This window comes from Terrapene carolina, unplaced genomic scaffold, assembly GCF_002925995.2.
Source record: "Terrapene carolina triunguis isolate 2854851 unplaced genomic scaffold, T_m_triunguis-2.0 Scaffold131, whole genome shotgun sequence".
NCBI classification, from domain to species: Eukaryota; Metazoa; Chordata; order Testudines; family Emydidae; genus Terrapene; species Terrapene triunguis.
Genome location: NW_020664482.1, coordinates 16,557,290 through 16,576,987, shown reverse-complemented (window position 1 = coordinate 16,576,987; position 19,698 = coordinate 16,557,290). Strand labels below are relative to the sequence as shown.

At 37.6% G+C, this 19,698-nt stretch overlaps 1 protein-coding gene across 4 annotated transcripts in view; it reads right to left on the bottom strand.

The window, feature by feature from the left end:
- The window catches only part of LOC112108501 (phosphatidylinositol-binding clathrin assembly protein-like), a 53,957-nt gene that overhangs the window by 10,668 nt on the left and 23,591 nt on the right, over positions 1-19,698 (bottom strand). For 2 of the 4 annotated variants that reach the window (XM_024202656.3, XM_024202665.3), the window contains exons 8-17: positions 19,251-19,292; positions 14,091-14,176; positions 9,931-10,054; positions 7,896-8,032; positions 7,217-7,323; positions 5,931-6,077; positions 3,574-3,684; positions 2,421-2,537; positions 2,276-2,306; positions 1,281-1,401 (exon numbers count right to left, since the gene is read on the bottom strand). In XM_024202656.3, the coding sequence (XP_024058424.1) occupies positions 1,281-1,401; positions 2,276-2,306; positions 2,421-2,537; positions 3,574-3,684; positions 5,931-6,077; positions 7,217-7,323; positions 7,896-8,032; positions 9,931-10,054; positions 14,091-14,176; positions 19,251-19,292 (1,023 nt within the window). The remainder of the gene's footprint in view (positions 1-1,280; positions 1,402-2,275; positions 2,307-2,420; positions 2,538-3,573; positions 3,685-5,930; positions 6,078-7,216; positions 7,324-7,895; positions 8,033-9,930; positions 10,055-14,090; positions 14,177-19,250; positions 19,293-19,698) is intronic. The other 2 variants (XM_024202676.3, XM_024202686.3) reach the window with 1 other exon arrangement.

The following is a 19,698-nucleotide window of genomic DNA, read 5'->3' as shown; positions in this document are numbered from 1 at the left end:
TATCATCCACAAACTTTATAAGTGTATTCTCTATGCCATTATCTAAATCACTGATGAAGATATTGAATAGAGCCAGATCCAGAACTGATCCCTGTGGGACCCCACTTGATATGCCCTTCCAGCTTGACTGTGAACCACTGATAACTCTCTGGGAATGGTTTTCCAACCAGTTATGCACACACCTTATAGTAGCTCCATCTAGGTTGTATTTTCTGAGTTTGTTTATGAGAAGGTCATGTGAGACAGTATCAAAAGCATTACTAAAGTCAAGATATACCACATATACCACTTCCCCCTAACCACAAGGCTTGCTACCCTGTCAAAGAAAGCTATTCGATTGGTATGACACGATTTGTTTTTGACAAACCCATGCTGACTTATCACCCTATTATCTTCTAAGTTTCTGCGAATAGATGGCTTATTTATTTGCTCCATTATCTTTCCGGGTACTGAAGTTAAGCTGACTGGTCTGTAATTCCCTGAGTTGTCCTTATTTCCCTTTTTATAGATTGGCACTATATTTGCTCTTTTCCAATCCTTTGGAATCTTGCCCATCTTCCATGACTTTTCAAAGACAAATCGCTAATGGCTCAGACAGCTCCTTAGTCAGCAAGTTGAGTATCCTATGATGTATTTCATCAGGCCCTGGTGACAGGGAGACATCTAACTTGTCTAAATAATTTTTAGTTTGTTCTTTCCCTATTTTAGCCTCTGATCCTACCTCATTTTCACTGGGATTCACTATATTAAATGTCCAATCGCTACTAAATTTTTAGGTGAAAATGGAAACAAAAAAATCATTTACAAGTTCTGTCATTTTCTGATATTGTTTTTCCCCTCGTCATTGAGTCTTGACAAACCCACTCACCACTGGCAAGTAGAAGATTTTTCCTGGTGATGGGGAACTTGCTCACCAGTTTCTGCTGCTGCTAAGCTTTTATTTAAAAGAAAAGCTTCTAGTCCTTATAGACCTTCCATTTATTAACAAAGGAAACCAATACAGTGGGTCGTCTTGAATCTGTAGACAGCTTAAAAGAACAGTTTTAACTGCACAATCCTAGCCTCAGCCCAATACAAAAAGCCAGGAGTTTCTGAGGCAGAGGGGAAAAGTCAACTCCCCTTCAAGTCACTGAGTGTGGACCTGCTCCATAGGCAACTCTCCAGCCTCAAGTGGAATAGCCTCTGGTACTTTTTTTTTTTTAAAATTCATATCAGTGGAAAAGGCAGTGTATTTACTTTCCTGGTGCATAGTTTGAAGTCAGAAATGGTACAACACTTACCATATGTGGAGCAGGAGGAATGGGGGCAGTATTCCATGTAGTTGATGTGCTTGTTTTTGCCTGCCAGTTTGTTCCACCAGTAAGTTTCTTCTCTGTTGGCTGATTCCACTGCATGTCTGACCTAAAAAGAAATTACAGAACTAAACTTCCCCATGGAGTTAACAGGCTCTTGCATAAAGTATAACAACTTTGACCTGAAACTGAAAAGAATTTCTGTTTATGAGCAGATAAACAATTAAAAATCAGAGGATCAGTAAAACGGAACACTACAGATGAAAACTCATGTAGGTAGCAGAAATTTACAGAGATTCTTATATAAGAAAATCTAATTTCCACCACTAACTTATTCCAATTATCACTGTTATCTGTGTTCTTGCTCTTACGACAGTTTCCACTGCTTTTGGAGCAAGATGAGAAGTAAACTTTCTAAACACCATCCAATGCAATGTAGCTTAATGGTTTCTCAGAGAGCATGTTACAGAAAATGATTTGCCAGAGCTATTTATTCTGTGGCTCATTTGAATTATGCCTTATCTGACCTTAACAAGCAAGACTGCTCAAATCTCCAAGTCTAATTTAGATGGTTAAAAGGATGCCACTGAACAGGTAGGCTACTTCATCCTGAGCTCTCTTTTTTTTAAACTCACACAGTATATTTTTTTATTAACAAGGACTGGATACATGACAGTTCTCCATCTTACAGTGATTTATTTAATCATACTATCAAATGCAATTTAGAATCTGTCCATACTATGGTTGAAAACCTATTAGTCACAATTATGTTTGAACACTGTTGATAAGATTTCCTGATCAATGTAGATGGTTTTCAGAACAAAGATCTTACTTAACCAAAGATCTTAATGGATCTGTGTTTCTTACGTTGATGGACTATGTTTCTTAGTCTATAGCAAGGAGTTCTTTCAAAAAGAATACATTACTTTTCACACGGCATAATTTTAAGAGCTTAGTCAAGAGTACAAAAAAGAAAATCTTACTTTTTGGAAGGGGTTCCTCCAAAGCCAAGATCTGTAACAAAAAAAGATAACCCCCCCCAAAAAACATGTTTAATTAGCAAAATATGTTCTCTTTCTTTAATAGACAAGGAAAAATAAGTTTTAAAAAAAAAAATCTCACACTTACTTCCTACTAAGTTCGCAAGTGATGAATCGAGGTCATTTGCTAAAATTTTTCCACTCTGCTGATTGATTAGAACGGTTCTCTGACATTGTGTTGGTACTGTTGGTTGTAATACATCCTCTAGAATAAAAACTGAAAACAGAATATAGAAATGTCATCATTAAAACAACCACATTTTACTGATACAGAAAACAGACAAACAAACTTCCATTCTCCAGAAAGCACTATTCTCATATGACACTGTCAGTAGCTTAGGCACAATTTCAAAATGCCAAAGAGGTATTCAAGGGTTAAGCAAAATTTAGGTTAATTTTTTTTTCCTTGGAATTCTGAATTCTGTGTATAATTCTAATAAAATACTAGAACATGTCTGAGTTTCATTTAAAGGGTTACAGACAGGAATTTTAGAAAGCTCATACACTAAGATAATTTGACCTGAAAAGGTACGTAAGTTTCATACAAAGCTGAACCATTCCTGACTTTCAGTGAAAAAACTACCTGACAGAGTAGTGTTACAAAATAATCTAAAAGCGTTCTGTCACAAAAGCATGGCAACATGATACTTCCTTGGGCAAGTTACCATTAATAACTTTTGCATATAAATTGTAAAAAAATCTTCACCTTTCAAGACGACATCAAGCTACTAATGACCAGCAGAAACTGTATTAAAATATTTCTGCACAGAATGTGTCATCCATTATATTACCTTTACCCAGATTTAAAACTGTTTGCAAGAACTAAATATCATGTCTTATCCCTCAAACACAATAATCATGTTTGAGATAAATATAACATGCTTCAAACAGAACTAACAAGAGCACAGCTTTTATGCAACAACACTACCATTCAATTTTAAGTGTTTAAAACAGTTTGATATGTAAACTTACCCATTAAGAGACATCCAGTAGGCCACAATGGCAAATTGCATGGGGGGGGGGGGGGAAAAGGGGGGCAAAGGGGAGAGAGAAGAGACATTACACAATGTTTTAGATGAATGAAAGCTAGTTAAGTATTCTATTTTTACAGTAGAATTCAAACAAGCTAGCTATTATGAAAGTGATTATTTGTTAAATTACCAAACCTATGTTCAATTTATAAATTCAATTTTGCATTCTCAGCAGTCATCTTAAGTTTGTTAATGTAAGATAGTTTTTACCATTTATGGTCCTGTACTCATGTGCCGTTGACTTTCCTCCAAAGACAGCATCAAAATCCACATTAATTATGGAAGAGGTGGTGCTCTGAGGAGCTGAATGAAGAGGAAATCCTAAAATATAAATTTAAAAATGATTAGATATACAGTAAAGCCATCTTTACAGTCCAACTGTAATGAGCCCAGAAAGCTAAAAAAAGTTATCAATTGCCAAAGGAGAACACACAAGTGTATGTAGGTTTATGACCACTAAATTCATCTTCATGCAAAAAAGAAAGGAAATGTAGATTGGAGAGAAGAGAATAATAAAAAACCTGAAAGTTAATTGTTACAACAGACTTGAAATTGTGTTTCAAGAATAAAAAGGAAGAATCCAGTATCTACCAAATAATCCGGAAACCTCAATTAATATGTTCATTCCTCAATTTTAAAGAATTATGTCCAAAGGAATTTTGAAAGAAAGGCAGTAAAAAACAATGAATGCAGAAATGTTTGGATACTTGATCACATCAAATAGAGAAACAAAAATAAACGATACTTTCAAATCTAGAAATATAATCAACATTTAAAAAGTGAATATTTACTTGCATTACGAGATCTGAAATTATAATATAATTATTTGGTTGAAATTATGGCAATCCAAAACAGTTTTTATTAGGGCTGTCGATTAATCGCAGTTAACGCACGCGATTAACTAAAAAAAATTTAATCGCGATTAATCACAGTTTTAATTGTACTGTTAAACAATAGAATACGAATTGAAATTTATTAAATATTTGGGATGTTTTTCTACATTTTCATATACTGTGTTCTGTGTAATTGAAATCAAAGTGTATATTTTTTTATTATAAATATTTGCACTGTAAAAATAACAAAATAGTATTTTTCATTTCACCTCATACAATTACTGTAGTGCAATCTCTCTTATGAAAGTGCAACTTACAAATGTAGATTTTGTTACATAACTGCACTCAAAAACAACCTAAAATTTCAGAGCCAACAAGTCCATTCAGTCCTATTTCTTGTTCAGCCAATCACTATGACAAACAAGTTTGTTTACATTTACAGGAGATAATGCTGCCCGCTTCTTATTTACAATGTCACCAGAAAATGAGAACACGTATATGCATGGCACTTTTGTAGCCGGCATTGCAAGGTATTTACATGCCAGATATGCTAAACATTCGTATGCTCCTTCATGCTTCGACCATCATTCCAGAGGACATGCTTCCATGCTGATGATGCTTGTTAAAAAAAAAATGTGTTAATTAAATTTGTGACTGAACTCCTGGGGGAGAATTGTATGTCCCCTGCTCTATTTTACCTACATTCTTCCATATATTTCATGTTATAGCAGTCTCGGATGATGACCCAGCACATGTTGTTCATTTTAAGAACACTTTCACTGCAGATTTCACAAAACACAAAGAAGATACCAACGTGAGATTTCTAAAGACAGCTACAGCCCTCGACCCAAGATTTAAGAATCTGAAGTGCCTTCCAAAATCTGAGAGGGATGAGGTGTGGAGCATGCTTTCAGAAGTCTTAAAAGAGCAATACTATGATGCGCAAACTACAGAACCCGAAGCGCCAAAAAAGAAAATCAACCTTCTGCTGGTGGCATCGGACTCAGATCATGAAAATGAACATGTGTCGGTCCGCACTGCTTTGGATTGTTATTGAGCATGGACGCATGTCTCCCGGAATGGTGGTTGAAGCATGAAGGGACATATGAATCTTTAGCGCATCTGGCACATAAATATCTTGCAACACTGGCTATGATAGTGCCATGAGACTGACTGTTCTCACTTTCAGGTGACATTGTAAACAAGAAGCAGACAGCATTATCTCCTGCAAATGTAAACAAACTTGTCTGTCTGAGCAATTGGCTGAACAAGAAGTAGGACTGAGGACTTGAAGACTCTAAAAGTTTACACTTTTATTTTTGAATGCATTTTTTTTGTACATAAAATTCTACATTTGTAGGTTCAACTTTCATGATAAAGATATTGCACTACAGTACTTTTATTAGGTGAACTGAAAATACTATTTCTTTTCTTACAGAGCAAATACTTGTAATCAAAAAATATAAAGTGAGTATTGTACACTTTGTATTCTGTGTTGTAACTGAAATCAATATATTTGAAAACGTAGAAAACATCCAAAAATATTTAAATAAATGGTATTCTATTATTATTTAACAGTGCGATTAATTGCACGATTGGGCTGTCAAGCGATTAAAAAAAATGAATCGCGCTTATTTTTAATATTAGAAGGGATTAGAAACATACAAAGAGTTACGCAACCCAGTTTGCTTTTACTATTGTCTCCATTTGGAAAGAAATTAGAGGATGTTTTACCACTAAACTGTTCCACTGTTTGTTTGGAGGTAAAGGTGGAAGAGACGAAAGGGATAGTAGATTTTACAGCTTCTTCAACTGGCTTCATGTCAAAGATGTCCAGATGGGATGGAGAACCAACACAACCATTTGAGGACGAGAAAGGACCTTTCAGATATAGCAGTAAGTAATAAAAAAAGGAAAGAAGAGAATCTAGAGTTCAAATAGCACACAGAGAAGCACAGAGATTGTGAACATCACAATATGAAAGTTTCCCAGAACTAGGGTTAAGCAAACTTATTTGAAATTAATTTCTAGCTATACGTTTTCCCACATGGTGTTCTGCCCAACTCAGACGGTTTTACTGAAACTCATACCAGTTTCCTTGCCTCAAGGGACAATATTTAATTCTGATGTTTTTCACATCATCATTCTAAAAAAAAAAGGGACATTTACTCACCTGTGAATTGAATTCCCGGAAGGCATTACCTATGGAGACACATTCCTGGGCCTCCAAGCTTAGCAAATGGCACTGGGATCATTCACAGCTCCACTGACTAACATACTACCAGTTTTAGCCGTGGCAACATTTCCTTATTTAAGTGTTTATAAAAACTGCACCTTGTTAGTTAACAAGTTCTTCCCTCAGGTAATTCAATGGCAGTTGTGCATGTGCAAGTTGAAGTAACTGAAGTTAATGAGAGATGCATGTCCATATGGAAGGACAGAATTTGGCCCTGTGTTTTTCCAGTTAAATTTGCTTGGTTTACGATGAATTGCAAAGCCAATTGCTGTAGCTGCAGTGGAGCAAGCTGTAATCTACTCTACTTCACAGATTATCACTAAAACAGTCATCTAAATTTTAATTCCATAGCTTTACTATGGATCTACTAGAACTAGAAGAATGCTCCTCAAGTCCATTGTTTGCAGTAAAAGAATAAAACCAACTCTAGATTTCACATATTTCTTGTCAGAGAAATAAACTATTTTTTTTTAAGTTTGCAAATTTAAACAGGAGTTTGTTAACTGTGCTCCAAATTTGTTTTCTGCCATAACAGAATAACGTGTAATTTCTCTAAAATACAGAATGCAATGCTCTTTAATGCATTTAAATTTAATGTCAACTCTAAGATGACCAGTCTCATCTCTTATCAAGGTAAGTAGTAATATTTGGATTTCTGGCAGTTAACTGAACATACAACTTAATCCTTAAATATGAGTTTTTGTTTTAGTCAGACAACGATAACTGATGAATTCCCAGATGCTAAGAATATTATCTATTCTGTTAAACCACAATAGTAACTTACCTCCCCCCCACGCATTGCTTGCTGATGTTGCTATAGCTGGAGTACTCTGTACAGTTGGAACAAATGCAGGTTGAAGATCAAAGAGATCACTGGAAAGGTTAGGCATGCTGAAAATAGAGAGAAAAAATATGAGCTACACAAGTTAATTATTAAGCAGCATTTGGTCTGTTATCCGATTTAAATTTCCTGAGCAGATTAAGCAAGAATGGAGTTTGTTTTTTGTTTTAAGTGTCTGCACACACGTCCCAACTCCTAGAAATACCAACAGCTAAAAATATATCCAATATGCATTTAATGCAATTTTTGAAGTATGTGGTTTGCACAAAATATTTTTGTTTGCTACAGCCTCCAAGATTCAATTTCATTTTACTGGACTATTAGAATTACAGAGCTAATACATATGTTTCCAAGTTTACTTTTCTGGAAGTCATAGTGAAGGCCAAGAATGGTGCTACAGGACACAACTGTCTGTCTCTTCCCCCTCCCCCCCTCCCCCCACTCTCAAGTGAAGCATTTAAGTTTGGTATCTAATCTAATATCAAGAAAATCTCAGTCCGCCATAAGATTCTTCTGACTCTTGAGAAATATATTCTGTAAAGTTTATCTATGCCTTTCCATTTTTCAGGCACTTGGCCAAGGCAGTGTTTTATACTTGCTTAGGGAAGAAAGCGTCCCTCACCTACTGGTTGTAGGTGCTGGTGCTGCGAAGAGGTCAACAGCTGTAGTGGTATTCACACTTTTCCCTGATAAGGTGCTTGGAGATGCTGATGTAGAAGTGGAATTTGATACCACAGAAATCTCTTTTAACCGCTGCTCCTGAAAGATAAATTAAGAGAGACAAACTAATTAATTTAAATTTAACTGTACTAGCTATTCCATCTTCAAAAGTACTATTTTTCAAGAAGGATTTTTAGTAATAAAGGCTTGATTAACACCAATCATAAAGGCCTGATTAACACCAATCACATATTCTTTTGGGATGCCCAAGAAACTGAAATATAGCTAGCTGAAATGTTAAGGGAAAAGTGGAAATGTTTCTATTAAAACAACCTCAAAATTATGTTGAAACATCCAGAATCTGACAAAAAAACAAATGCCAGGATGTTTAGTTTTGAAGCTAGCACACCATACTTGGCTCATGCTGTTGGTCCCATAGTACATGCTTATTGTCTACTGTGGCATACATTTATATAGCACCTATCACTGTAGGATAGGCATACGCTTTACAGTGTTTAGATTACAAACATTTGCTAAGTAAAAGGAACTAACTTCTCCTGCAAGGAGGTTCCTGACCTCTGGAACATTCCAAAATTACATAAATATTATGGTCCAGACCCAGCAGGTAGCTAACACTAGATAGAGGTGTATCTTTATAACCTATCCTGTATAGGGTGGAGACAAACTGATTATGAATACACATCTCCAAAAACTTGTTTGTACTAGACACATTTCTGATGACTATCTACTTTAGGTTTTTATACTTCTGTCCATCACTGTTAAATTTGACAGCGTTCGAAGTTCCTAGCAGACTTCATGGAGTCTACCCCTCCTTCCTTTTCCTGACAACAGCTCTGCTTGGATGCATGTTTCTGAAATACCATTTAAGTAAATGGAATCTCTTTTTCTATGCATGTCAATGGGCATTTTGAAAAATAATTGTGAGTTATTTGAAGAAAAAAACAAAAACATGTTGATAGTACTAGGAGAGCTGTTCATTCTAAAAGGCAACTGCCAGCAAAATTTTATTTTTGCATTTAATTAAGATCTCTGCTCCATATCAATAATTTAACCTGCCCCCTTCTCCCATATAAAGGGAAATGTAGACCAGTCAGCCAGCAACCAAGCCTAGATTTCTAATATAGCAAACCAGCCCATAAGTCCTACCAAACTTGATGGCAAATTCCAAGCACAAAGAAGTGCTCCTTTTTTGCCCCCCCCCCGCCGGTTAATTAACAAGACAGAAATGCCCCAAAGATATTCATCAACTGCCTAGCTCACTTCATCTCACCAACCATATGTCTATACTATCTATGTCTCTCTATACTACACCACATTCCCCAGAGAGAGCTGCTACAAAAATAGGATTTTGAAGGACTAATGTCCAGTTCTCCAACAATAGTGGGATGCTGCCATGGGGGCCTCTGAGCAAGTAACAGAGAAGAAAGAAAGAAAGAACTCATTTTCCTGAGACAGGCCACTATAGTTTGTCAAAACTGTAATTTAAAAAGGACATAGATGTGCCCTGGGATTGAAAAATAAACAGAGTTAATCTTGCAGCACCTTCTCCTTTCTATATTTCCATGGACGGGAGTCAACTATTGTCCTGTCCACACTGGAACAGTATGAGTAGCAATATGGCTGTTGCTCCAGGATTCTAGCTTATGGGGACAGAAATCTGTTTCCTAGAGCTATACTTGCTAAATCATCCTAAATATAAAAACCTATGTGGACAACATGTATTCTGACAAAATGTGTACCCAATCTATTTTAGAAGTATAGGTGAATAAAGTGTTCAGATTTTAGTTATCAAGTTATGCAATCACGATAAGAGCCACCATTTACTGGAAGCCACCACGCTTGCATATTTAGGGGAAATCCTGGTCCCACTGAAGTCAGTGGAAGTTTTTCCATTGACTTCAATGGGGCCAGGATTCCACACACACAAAATATGTAAGCATCGGGTCCTGGAACACCAATCCTTAAAAGATAGATACCTTAAGTGCTTGCAGTCTAGCTTGTTCTTCCTCCAAAGCTTGCTGTTTCTCTTTCTCATCCATTTTGCTAAATGACATTCCTGTGTTGGCAAGTGTGGAAACAGCACTGGATAGGGTGCTCGCTCTAAAATAAAGTTTCATCAAGAGAATGATTTTTTAAATTGTGACCTTTAATTTGCATCCAAAAGGCAAGAAGTGCTTCATAGATAGTATCCTATGTGTCTCTGGACTCAGCACTAAATACAATCACCGTTTGGTGAGGAAAAACAGCAAACGCATAATACTGTACATTTTGGGGCAAGGGTAGAGAAGGGGACAAGTGTAGAATTAATTATATTTTTCTATAGTTTCAGCTGAAGAGATATCAGATCAATAATCAAGTACAGAATTTCATATAGATGTTTGTGATTTTGCCACACAATTTATGTACCTGCTGTAAATATGATACTTTAAATAAGTGGAACAAAATTCCAAATGGCATACATAAACAGGTATGTGTTAGTATTTTATATTGACATGGGAAACAGCACTTTTAAATCTGTAAGGATCTATCTAGCTTGCATGCACCCACACACACTTGATGCTGTAGAGCCAAATCCTCCCAGCTACTTGTGAAAATCTGAGGTAAGAGGCTCAAGCGATGACTCTGCTGCAATGCAGAACTGTGGATTTCTGCAAAATATGCACATCTGTGTTGACTTCCTCTCTCAAAAAAGGGGTTTGCCAAAAAAGGGTGTTTTGTCCAACTATCACAAACACTGATGGTACATATTGTTGTATCTTTTGGTGAAGGAACTAAAACTATACCCATCTCTTCCTCACCTCATCGTTCAAGTGACAACGCATCTTTCAGTAGGAAGAATAAATGGACTTGCCATCATCCCATCCAAAAAGCACAGCTTGGTAAGGAGCCAAATGGGGACAGTGGTGTGAAACATCATAACATGCCCCATTTTAAGGTGGGGAGGTAGTTAGCCATTCAGAATTCTATTAGCATGATTGTTCTGCCATATATGTGGCAAGCATGGCTTACTTATCAGTGCAGCAAAAGCAACATGGTATTCCTGATTAGTGGCTGTCCTATGAAGGCTGGTTACAGGCGATTAGCACAATAGAATTTGGTTAGCATACCAAAAATATCATGTGATCATATGCAAGCACTATCTGTTACAGAAAGCTGCAACTTCTTGGTAACTAAATAGGACCTGAAACTGTGTCCAGCAGAGGATTTGCATTTTTAACCCATGTGTAATAAGCAATAGTTTTGGAATAACATGTCATGAACAATCTTAAAAACTAATGACCGTGCTCTTCAATTTCCAGCATGACTATGATTCTAAGTTTGTATACCATGCTCTTGATCATTATCATGCTATCTGAGCAAGTGTAACCATGGTGTCTAGCTTTTGAGTTCAGATAATGTGAATCACAATTAGGAAGCTATACTAGGTGCATTCGGGCAAGGTGGAAGTAAGAAGCAAATTTTGCATTTGACAATCAATCAGATCCCAGAACACAAATTTAGTCCCATAGCTGGGTCTGGATTTACCTACTGGTTGAAGTCTACCACATGCTGTGAGACTGCAGGACATGGAAACACGTTCACATAGCCCAAGGATTGGCAACCTTTGGCACGCGGACCGCCAGAGGTAAGCCCCCTGGCGGGACGGTTTGTTTACTTGCTGCATCTACAGGTTCAGCCAATCGCGGCTCCACTGGCCGCGGTTTGCCGTCCCAGGCCAATGGGGGCTGCGGGAAGCGGCGCCGGCTGAGGGATAGCCTATCGACATAGGAGGCACAGGAGGATCTGAAGTAACATCAGTTACCCTGCCTGTGTGCAAGGATGAACAGGCAGTAGTGAGAATGGTCCACATACATCTGACAAGAGAAATTTGCCTTTAAAGATTACTATTTTCCTGCACTCCCACAACAGTGGGAGAGGAGATAATTTCCATAAACACATTCCCAACTCTGCATCTCTTACACCTTCTGCAACTCATTAAATCTCTATTTAAAAATCAATACAACTTTTACAAAAGTGAAGTTGGTGACAGGCCAAAAGTGCTAATATCTTCAACAGATTGGGTCTAGCTTTAATTTACAAGTCTAATAGCTTGCTGCTTGGTCTGGGAAGTGCATCCCATGATGGGGTCCTTTTATTTCTTAATTATCACAAGGGATTCTGTATAGGAGGAGTATTGCCAGGTCCTGAGGAAGTCTTATCCAATACTCAGGCAGAAGGACAATGATTGTGATGTCATGAATAAATATTACTTAACACTTAGCACTGTACAAATATTAGGTAGTCACAATTGCTGATTTTGCACGTTGCAAAGTAACTTGCTCAAGGCTATGGAGCAAGTCAATGGCAGAATTTGGACTAGAGCTCAGGAAATATTGATTCCTGTTCTCTCCAAATTCAAGAGAAAGAAGGGAAGAAAAAATAGAATTAAGAGATGTTACAGATCAAAGAAGAAAAGAGTCCTTACCTGTGTTTATAACCCCTTAGAGACTACTGAAATTAAAAATCTTTACAAATCTAATTTAGTAGTCATTATCTGTATTTTAATACATTTATTTCTGTTCTTCATTCATCATGAACAATTAAAACAATCTGCTTCAGTTTATGATTCTGCACATTAAGACAATTCTACAGGGTTTCTGCTGCAAACATTGAGGAGGAATATTCAAATAAAAAATAAAGTTTTTTAACTGGAAAAAAAAAATCTAATCCCCCTAATATTAGGTTTCTAAACAAAATCCTACATGGAACTCCTTAGGATACTAAGAAATATTTCACCACTCACCATAAGTTTCTCTGAAGAAATTTTCAGTATCAAGCATAAGGGAAGTGACAAGTTCTTAGAAGCTTCTAAACTATTTTAAGCAACAACAATGCCACAAGAGAGCAAAATAAATAAATAAAGGTGGTAGGGTAATCCATATTTTGGGGTTAAGGAATTTACACAATAAGGTTAATTAACACAACTGATACGTCTTTAGAAGAACTTGTATTCAGCGATATACACACCAGATAGTAAGCATTGAAGGCATGTGTGTATTTTAAAAGCCAGTTAAATTCTCATGACTTGTCACACTACTTTAACAGATAAGGTAAAAATATTTTGAGGAAAGCTACTACATGTGGCCTCAGCTCAGCACTTTGCTACTACACTTGTATGTTAAAACTAGGGTTACCATACGTCCGGATTTTCCCGGACATGTCCGGCTTTTTGGTCCTCAAATCCCCATCCGGGAGGAATTTCCAAAAAGCCAAACATGTCCGGGAAAATAGGGAGGCATGGTAAGGGGACCGCCTCCTCCCTGGGCTCCAAGTTTCCCGGCTCCCGCCGCTCTCCACCGCGCGCCGGGGCCGAAGCAACTTCCCCAGCGCAGCAGCAGCCAGAGCCCGGGGAGGAGGCGGCGACGCACTCGGATGCCGCCCGCCACCTCTGTGCCCCCGCAGATCGGGGGAGTTGTTAGTTTTGCTGCAGCCACTCGCACTCAGGCAAAATACGCTCGGGGGACCCCAAGTGGAGTGGCTGCAGCAAAACTAAACCCCCCCCCCGATCTGCAGGGGCACAGAGGGGGCGGGCGGCATCCGAGCGCGCAGCCGCCTCCTCCCTGGGCTCCAACTTTCCCGGCTCCCGCCGCTCTCTACCGCAGTGGGGGCCGAAGCAACTTCCCCAGCCCAGCAGCAGCCGGAGCCCAGGGGGCGGAGGGGGAATGCGGGGTGCTCAGGGGAGGGGGCGGAGTTGGGGCAGGGCCGGGGCAGGGAAGGGGCGGGGTCAGCGCCCCGTGGAGCGTCCTCTTTTTTTCAGTATTGAAATATGGTAACCCTAGTTAAAACGCACAGTTTAACAAGGAGTTTGGGCACACAAAGATAAGCATGTAGGTGAAGTTATGTGTTTTTGTCACTAAATAAGAACATTTAATGTACATTCAAGTGATAGCCTCTACTAACAGAGCAACACTATTAATAAAGCTTTAGTCTATGCTTTCCACACTTACTAGAAAAGGAAAACAAATTGTTTCTTTCCACTTACTTTTAGGAGGGTGCGAGTATCTCAAGGAAGACCTCAAACTTACCGATACTCAAAATACCTCAGTACAAAGAGAATTAAAATGTAAGACACCTTTGTGATCCACTTGATGCTTACCTGCTAGCAGCTGAGACTTCTTTTGTTTTTTTCCCCTCTAGAGAAGCCAAATGCTGTTCCAATGCTTCAAGCAAGCTGCTGGGTGCCTAAAGTTAAAGTTCTCATAAAACATCTGCTTGATAACAATGCATTATCATCTTGTGTACAGATTAATTCCCCCATCCACCAACTAAACAATTATGCATTTCTTTTTAGATCATACACTTGAATTCGATTCGCAAGATTCATTTTTTGGCAATATCCCCTTTTCAATCAAAATAGGCAAACATGATCACTAAATGCTGGGTTACGAAACAGAAGTTCCACCAAATTGGGCACATGTATAGAAGCAAAGATTGGAATTTTCTGGCAACAGCATTAGCTGTGCTAAGCACTTTAGTAACAAGGCAGGTCAGTTAATTATACTCAGCTCTAATTAGCATGCCCCAAAACTGTGAGAGTGCTTACAGAAAGTGTTAATTCTCTAGCTACAGTAGCAAAAAAAGGCAGGATATACTTTCATTTGTCTGAAATCCATAAACAAATTTAAATCAGATGATAAATCCTTACAACCAAAAGCCCCCAGTGTATCTCAGTACAACGGGGAACTACCTTTTAGAAACTGAAGTATGATCCACATAACCACTTTATTGGAAGCAACAAAACAGTTTTACTGCACTCACACTAACATAGAATATTAATTGCTATTCCTTTACCACTCATATCTTTATGGCAAGTTAACATTCCCTCCCTCTTTTCTCAGATCCATCTGTGAACTAAATCAACACATGATACCAGCAGTTCTTATAATCTAGACATTAAAACTGACCATAAGGTGATAGTTTTCAGTCAGGACAGAAGTGTTATACATGAAATGTTCTTAATTTTTTTTTAAGCAGACTTCTCCAGCATTCCACTATCTCTAGCAAAAAGCTAGGTTTTAAAATGCCATACTACAAATTTTTTTAAAAAGTGAAATAGCTCAACAGTAGACATCAGTAAATGTGTTTAAAATAGCACAAATAAATTTACAAAGTCTTTCTATATCTGGAAACTTTAATCTCTCTCTGAAGTGCTTAAGATTGAGTGAATGAGGCATCTGAACTACTGACAAATGGATGAACAGAAGCAAGCAGCTAATAAAGTAGAAGAATAAACCACATCAAAACCCAGTGCTGATTTAGTTCGAAGTAAGATGTAAGAAAAAGTAGCCAGCCACTAATTAAAAGCCTTGTCTACATAGGCAAAAATTGGTGCCTTTTTTCATTCAAGTTAGTTTAACTCAATTGAAATTTCTCCTCAACACTGATTGATCCACAGATTAACACCTTTAACAATGTTTCAGATGATCCTAGCCTTTTTCAACACCTCCTTGAAAATAAACCTGCCTTTAAGGGCAGGGCTGCTAGTCTGGCTTTGGAGGGAGAATTTTCTCTCCACTGTTTTACAGGTAAGACTCTGTCAGCACAGCCACGGCTCCATAAATTGACTGGATTATAATAGACATGGACTCTCACAAAGAGAGCAAGTCCAGAAATGGGAGCTTCTTGGCCAGTTACATGTCCTCATCTTTGGTCTCTAGAGATCTGATCGCCACTTCTACAGCTGCCTATGAAGTACATACCAATAAATCGTTGAGAGGAACCAACAAGTGTCTAGACTGGTACAGAAGATAAAAACACGTTCTGTCTGTTGGTCCACATAGACCAGGCAAAGAGAAAAACTATTTCAAGAAATCCAGATTTCTAAAAGAGCGTTAATACAGGTTTTACTCATGTTGCCTGAACATGATTTTAAAGACAGGTTTACCTACAGGACAGGGTTTGAATAGAAATATTTTGTAAAGAAAGTCTTGTAACTGCTTTGTTTGGTTTCCCTTCTGCCTGTTTACTGGTAGGTGTTCTGCTGTTCTCTTTTGACCCCATACCATGTTAGTATCTGATGCAGGTTCTAAACAGAAATTAGTAGCTGTATAGTGTCCCTCCTCCCCCTCAAAAAATCCTCTCCCCGCCCCATTAGAAGAGGCCCTTCTAAGAAAAACAGATGAAACTCACACCCCCTACATATGTCCCTCTGGAAGTTTACCAGACATGCTAAACATACATAGTGGTGGTAGGGGATTCGAGCATCAGAAACATACGTAGGTGCAAATACCTACAAGGTGTTAGACTATTTGATATCACAAGTCATTATGATAGTCTTTTAAAAGGAATCACCTACAGTGATGGATCATTTTGATACAAGACAGCTAAGGTTAACTCAGCAAAAAAGTAATATTGAAAATCTGGTAGAATGTACAATACAATCATGGAAAAAAGCCTTGCTGGAATGGTAGCAAGGTTAAAAGTATCCTTTCTGCTATGGCTTTGTCCTAAATAAGGACACACTGACAACGAACATACAATTGGTTAAAATTAAGTTTTGGAAAAGCAGGCAAATGCTGAGGAACACACAGATTGAACTATTCTCTTTGGGACAACAGATGCACATATGAAACTGTCTCACGGTAGGACTAAGACAATTCTGGGTACACTGGGGCGGGGGGGGGAGGAGAAGGAATAGCAATCCTTAAGTTTCAGCAAAGAGAGAGGAGTACATCCATTACAAATTAAAATCTACAATATACCTGTGGAAGCAGCCTAAAGCAAAATGTGAGAGTTGGAATATCTGGTACTGGGAGAAAACCAAGACATTTGGCATTTCCAAAATATACTGGAAAAGAATACTCTATTTTCTGCCAAAGTGGTGTCTTAGCAAAAGTGAAAGGTGTAGAGATGGGGGGTGGGGGGAGTAAGGGAGAGCCAATACCTAAAATATTCCATTTAGATTATCAAAAGAAAATTATGAGTAGAGGTGACCACAACACAGAACATATGGGGGTAGGATTCCTGCCTCCTGAACAGATAAATTATGATAAAATTGGAATGTTATTGCAGATCAGGGAGGCAATAAGATTTACTAGTAATAATGGGTGAGTTCAGCTTCCAAAATATAAATGGTTAAAAGTTCCTTATGGACATTGCTTGGAAAAAATACCCATGTGTGCCTATCTCAGAATAAGAAAGAGTAAGAACAACATGGTCAAACAGCAAGTATAAGAGTTGGAGACAAAGACACAAAATATCAAAAAGTGGTAGAGCAGAACTTCAGTGGGTAATATGTAGATTAAGGGCCAAATTTTCATTTCAGCCTAACTAGATCATTTTTCTTGGTACAAGTAATTTAGATTACTTAAACATAACTAACAATACCCGCAAATGAAGGATTTAAGTGATCTAAAAAATGGAGGCTATGTTTTGAAAGTCTGGTCCTAACAAATCTTAAAAGAAAATTTAAACAAATAGCTAAAAATGACTCAATAAAATGTACCATGCAAATCTATTAGAGAATCCATGAATTCACTAGGGAATGAAGGGTCAGAGACACAGGTATCAGATGAGGTGCTAAAGCACACAAGAAAACTGCAATATATCACTAGCACTATATGGTAGTCACCTGCGAGTTCTAAAGTAAGTGAACTACTAAGAAAAATACTCGAAAGACATGATTTAACAGTAGCTGACCTTTTTAAAGGTTAAGTTTGGCCAATACTTTACTCGTCATTTTTTGAAGGAGTTAATCTAGAGGAGGGGGAAAGTGGTAAGGGAACAAAATTAGATTATGACAATTTATTTGGGTTAGTCAAGACTAGGGAAGACTTTGAAGAACATTAGAATAACCTAACAAAACAAGTTAACGGAACAAATGATGGCAAAGAAAACTCAATGTTGACAATTACAAGATACAAGTATTGCATGGAACAAATAATTCAGTCAATAGATTTTTAGTCTTAAACTTTATTAAAGGGATTTGTGCGTATTGCTGAAAATATGTTCTGATCATGTAATGACAAGCCAAAGACATTCCTTAAGATAGTAGGGTATTAAGAAGTGAATAGAGTGTAATACAGAAAATAATGCTATTATGCCTCTAGATTATATATCTTCATCTCGGTGACTGTATTCATATTTGGTCTCTTTATTACAAATAACAAAGAAATAGCAAAGTCCCCAAAAAGGGTAATGAATATTAACAACATTGATAGGGGTGGGGAATTTTCACAAAGATAGATCAGAGACTAGTGCTATTTAGTTTGTAAAAGAAATTAGTACAAGATCAGATGGAGGGATACTGTACAGAACAATGAATGGCACAAAGAAAGACAATTGGGTGCTGTAATAACACTTTCCATAATAAAATAAAAAGGTCTGTTCTTATAAGGATGGTCAATGTTCCTCTAAATTGATTATACATATCGATTCCATCTGTACTGTCCCTACTACAGTTTATCAAGACACCTAGAATCAACCTAGTTTATTCTGCGTTGTAAATTATCCTCACCACCCGATTTCCCAGTGTCTCCCATCATTAAAGTTTTTTGGGGGCAGGGACTGTCATAGAATCATAGAATATCAGGGTTGGAAGGGACCTCAGGAGGTCATCTAGTCCAACCCCCTGCTTAAAGCAGGACCCAGTTCCCAGATTTTTAAAAGGTCATCGAGTCCAGCCCCCTGCCTTCACTAGCAGGACCAAGTACTGATTTTAACTCAGATCCCTAAGTGGCCCCCTCAAGGATTGAACTCACAACCCTGGGTTTAGCAGGCCAATGATCAAACCACTGAGCTATCCCTCCCCCCATTTGTGTGCATATCTTACAGTGCTGAACATATGGCTGGTGCCAATATAAATATCAGTAGATCTACACTGTTATCTTTGTGGACCTTGGAAAAGCTTCCATAGCTGAGTAACAAAGCTTAAGATACAGGTATGTACTGCTGTGTAACTTCTATGAAACCTGTTGCTTGAATGGGGGTGAGTTTTCCCCAAGACGTGGCACAATATGCCTGTGTACTTGAGAGGCAGATTCACAAAGGATTCAAAGGAAAAACTTCTGTTTTAGTAAAAATATCCCTATAAACCAGATAAACTTCACTGCTTTAAAACAGAACTCTTATTTAAAGAATTGCAGAACTGTTTAAGAACTGTGTACATATAACAATCTATGGAAAAAGTGAACATGTATATTTCCATATATAAATATATGGAAGAGAATATATTCTCAGGATGAATATGATACACATTAACCATTAAAACACAAAGGACAAAAGAACTGGGTTAAATTAATATGAAATGTACACTGACCTGAGTAAGATCTGGAATGTCACCCTGATCAATTCCAACTTGCTGGGTTCACAAAAAAGGGAAAAAAAAATGTACATTACTACATGCAGCGGCAATGAAAAGAAACTGTGGGGTCTGAATGTTACACAGAAGCTAAGGTATCAAAAGGGACATGAATAACTTTCTGAACTGGTACATTGTTCATGCCAATTCTAACAGACAAGTTCTAAGCTAGGATTTCAGTATACATGTCAAACAAGCTCAAACGATATTTCTATTTGCACTATTTCATGCAAAGATGCTGAGATTTACTATGAGAGCTGGAAATAACACAGCTTGCTTGAATTTATGCTCTATTTTGAGCAGAAATATCACAGGAATGCTTTGTAAATATTTATAAATATCATCCAGCCCAGTCATTTCCATCTACTAATCAATGTGTAAAAGCAGATTCTTAGTAGCATTTTAG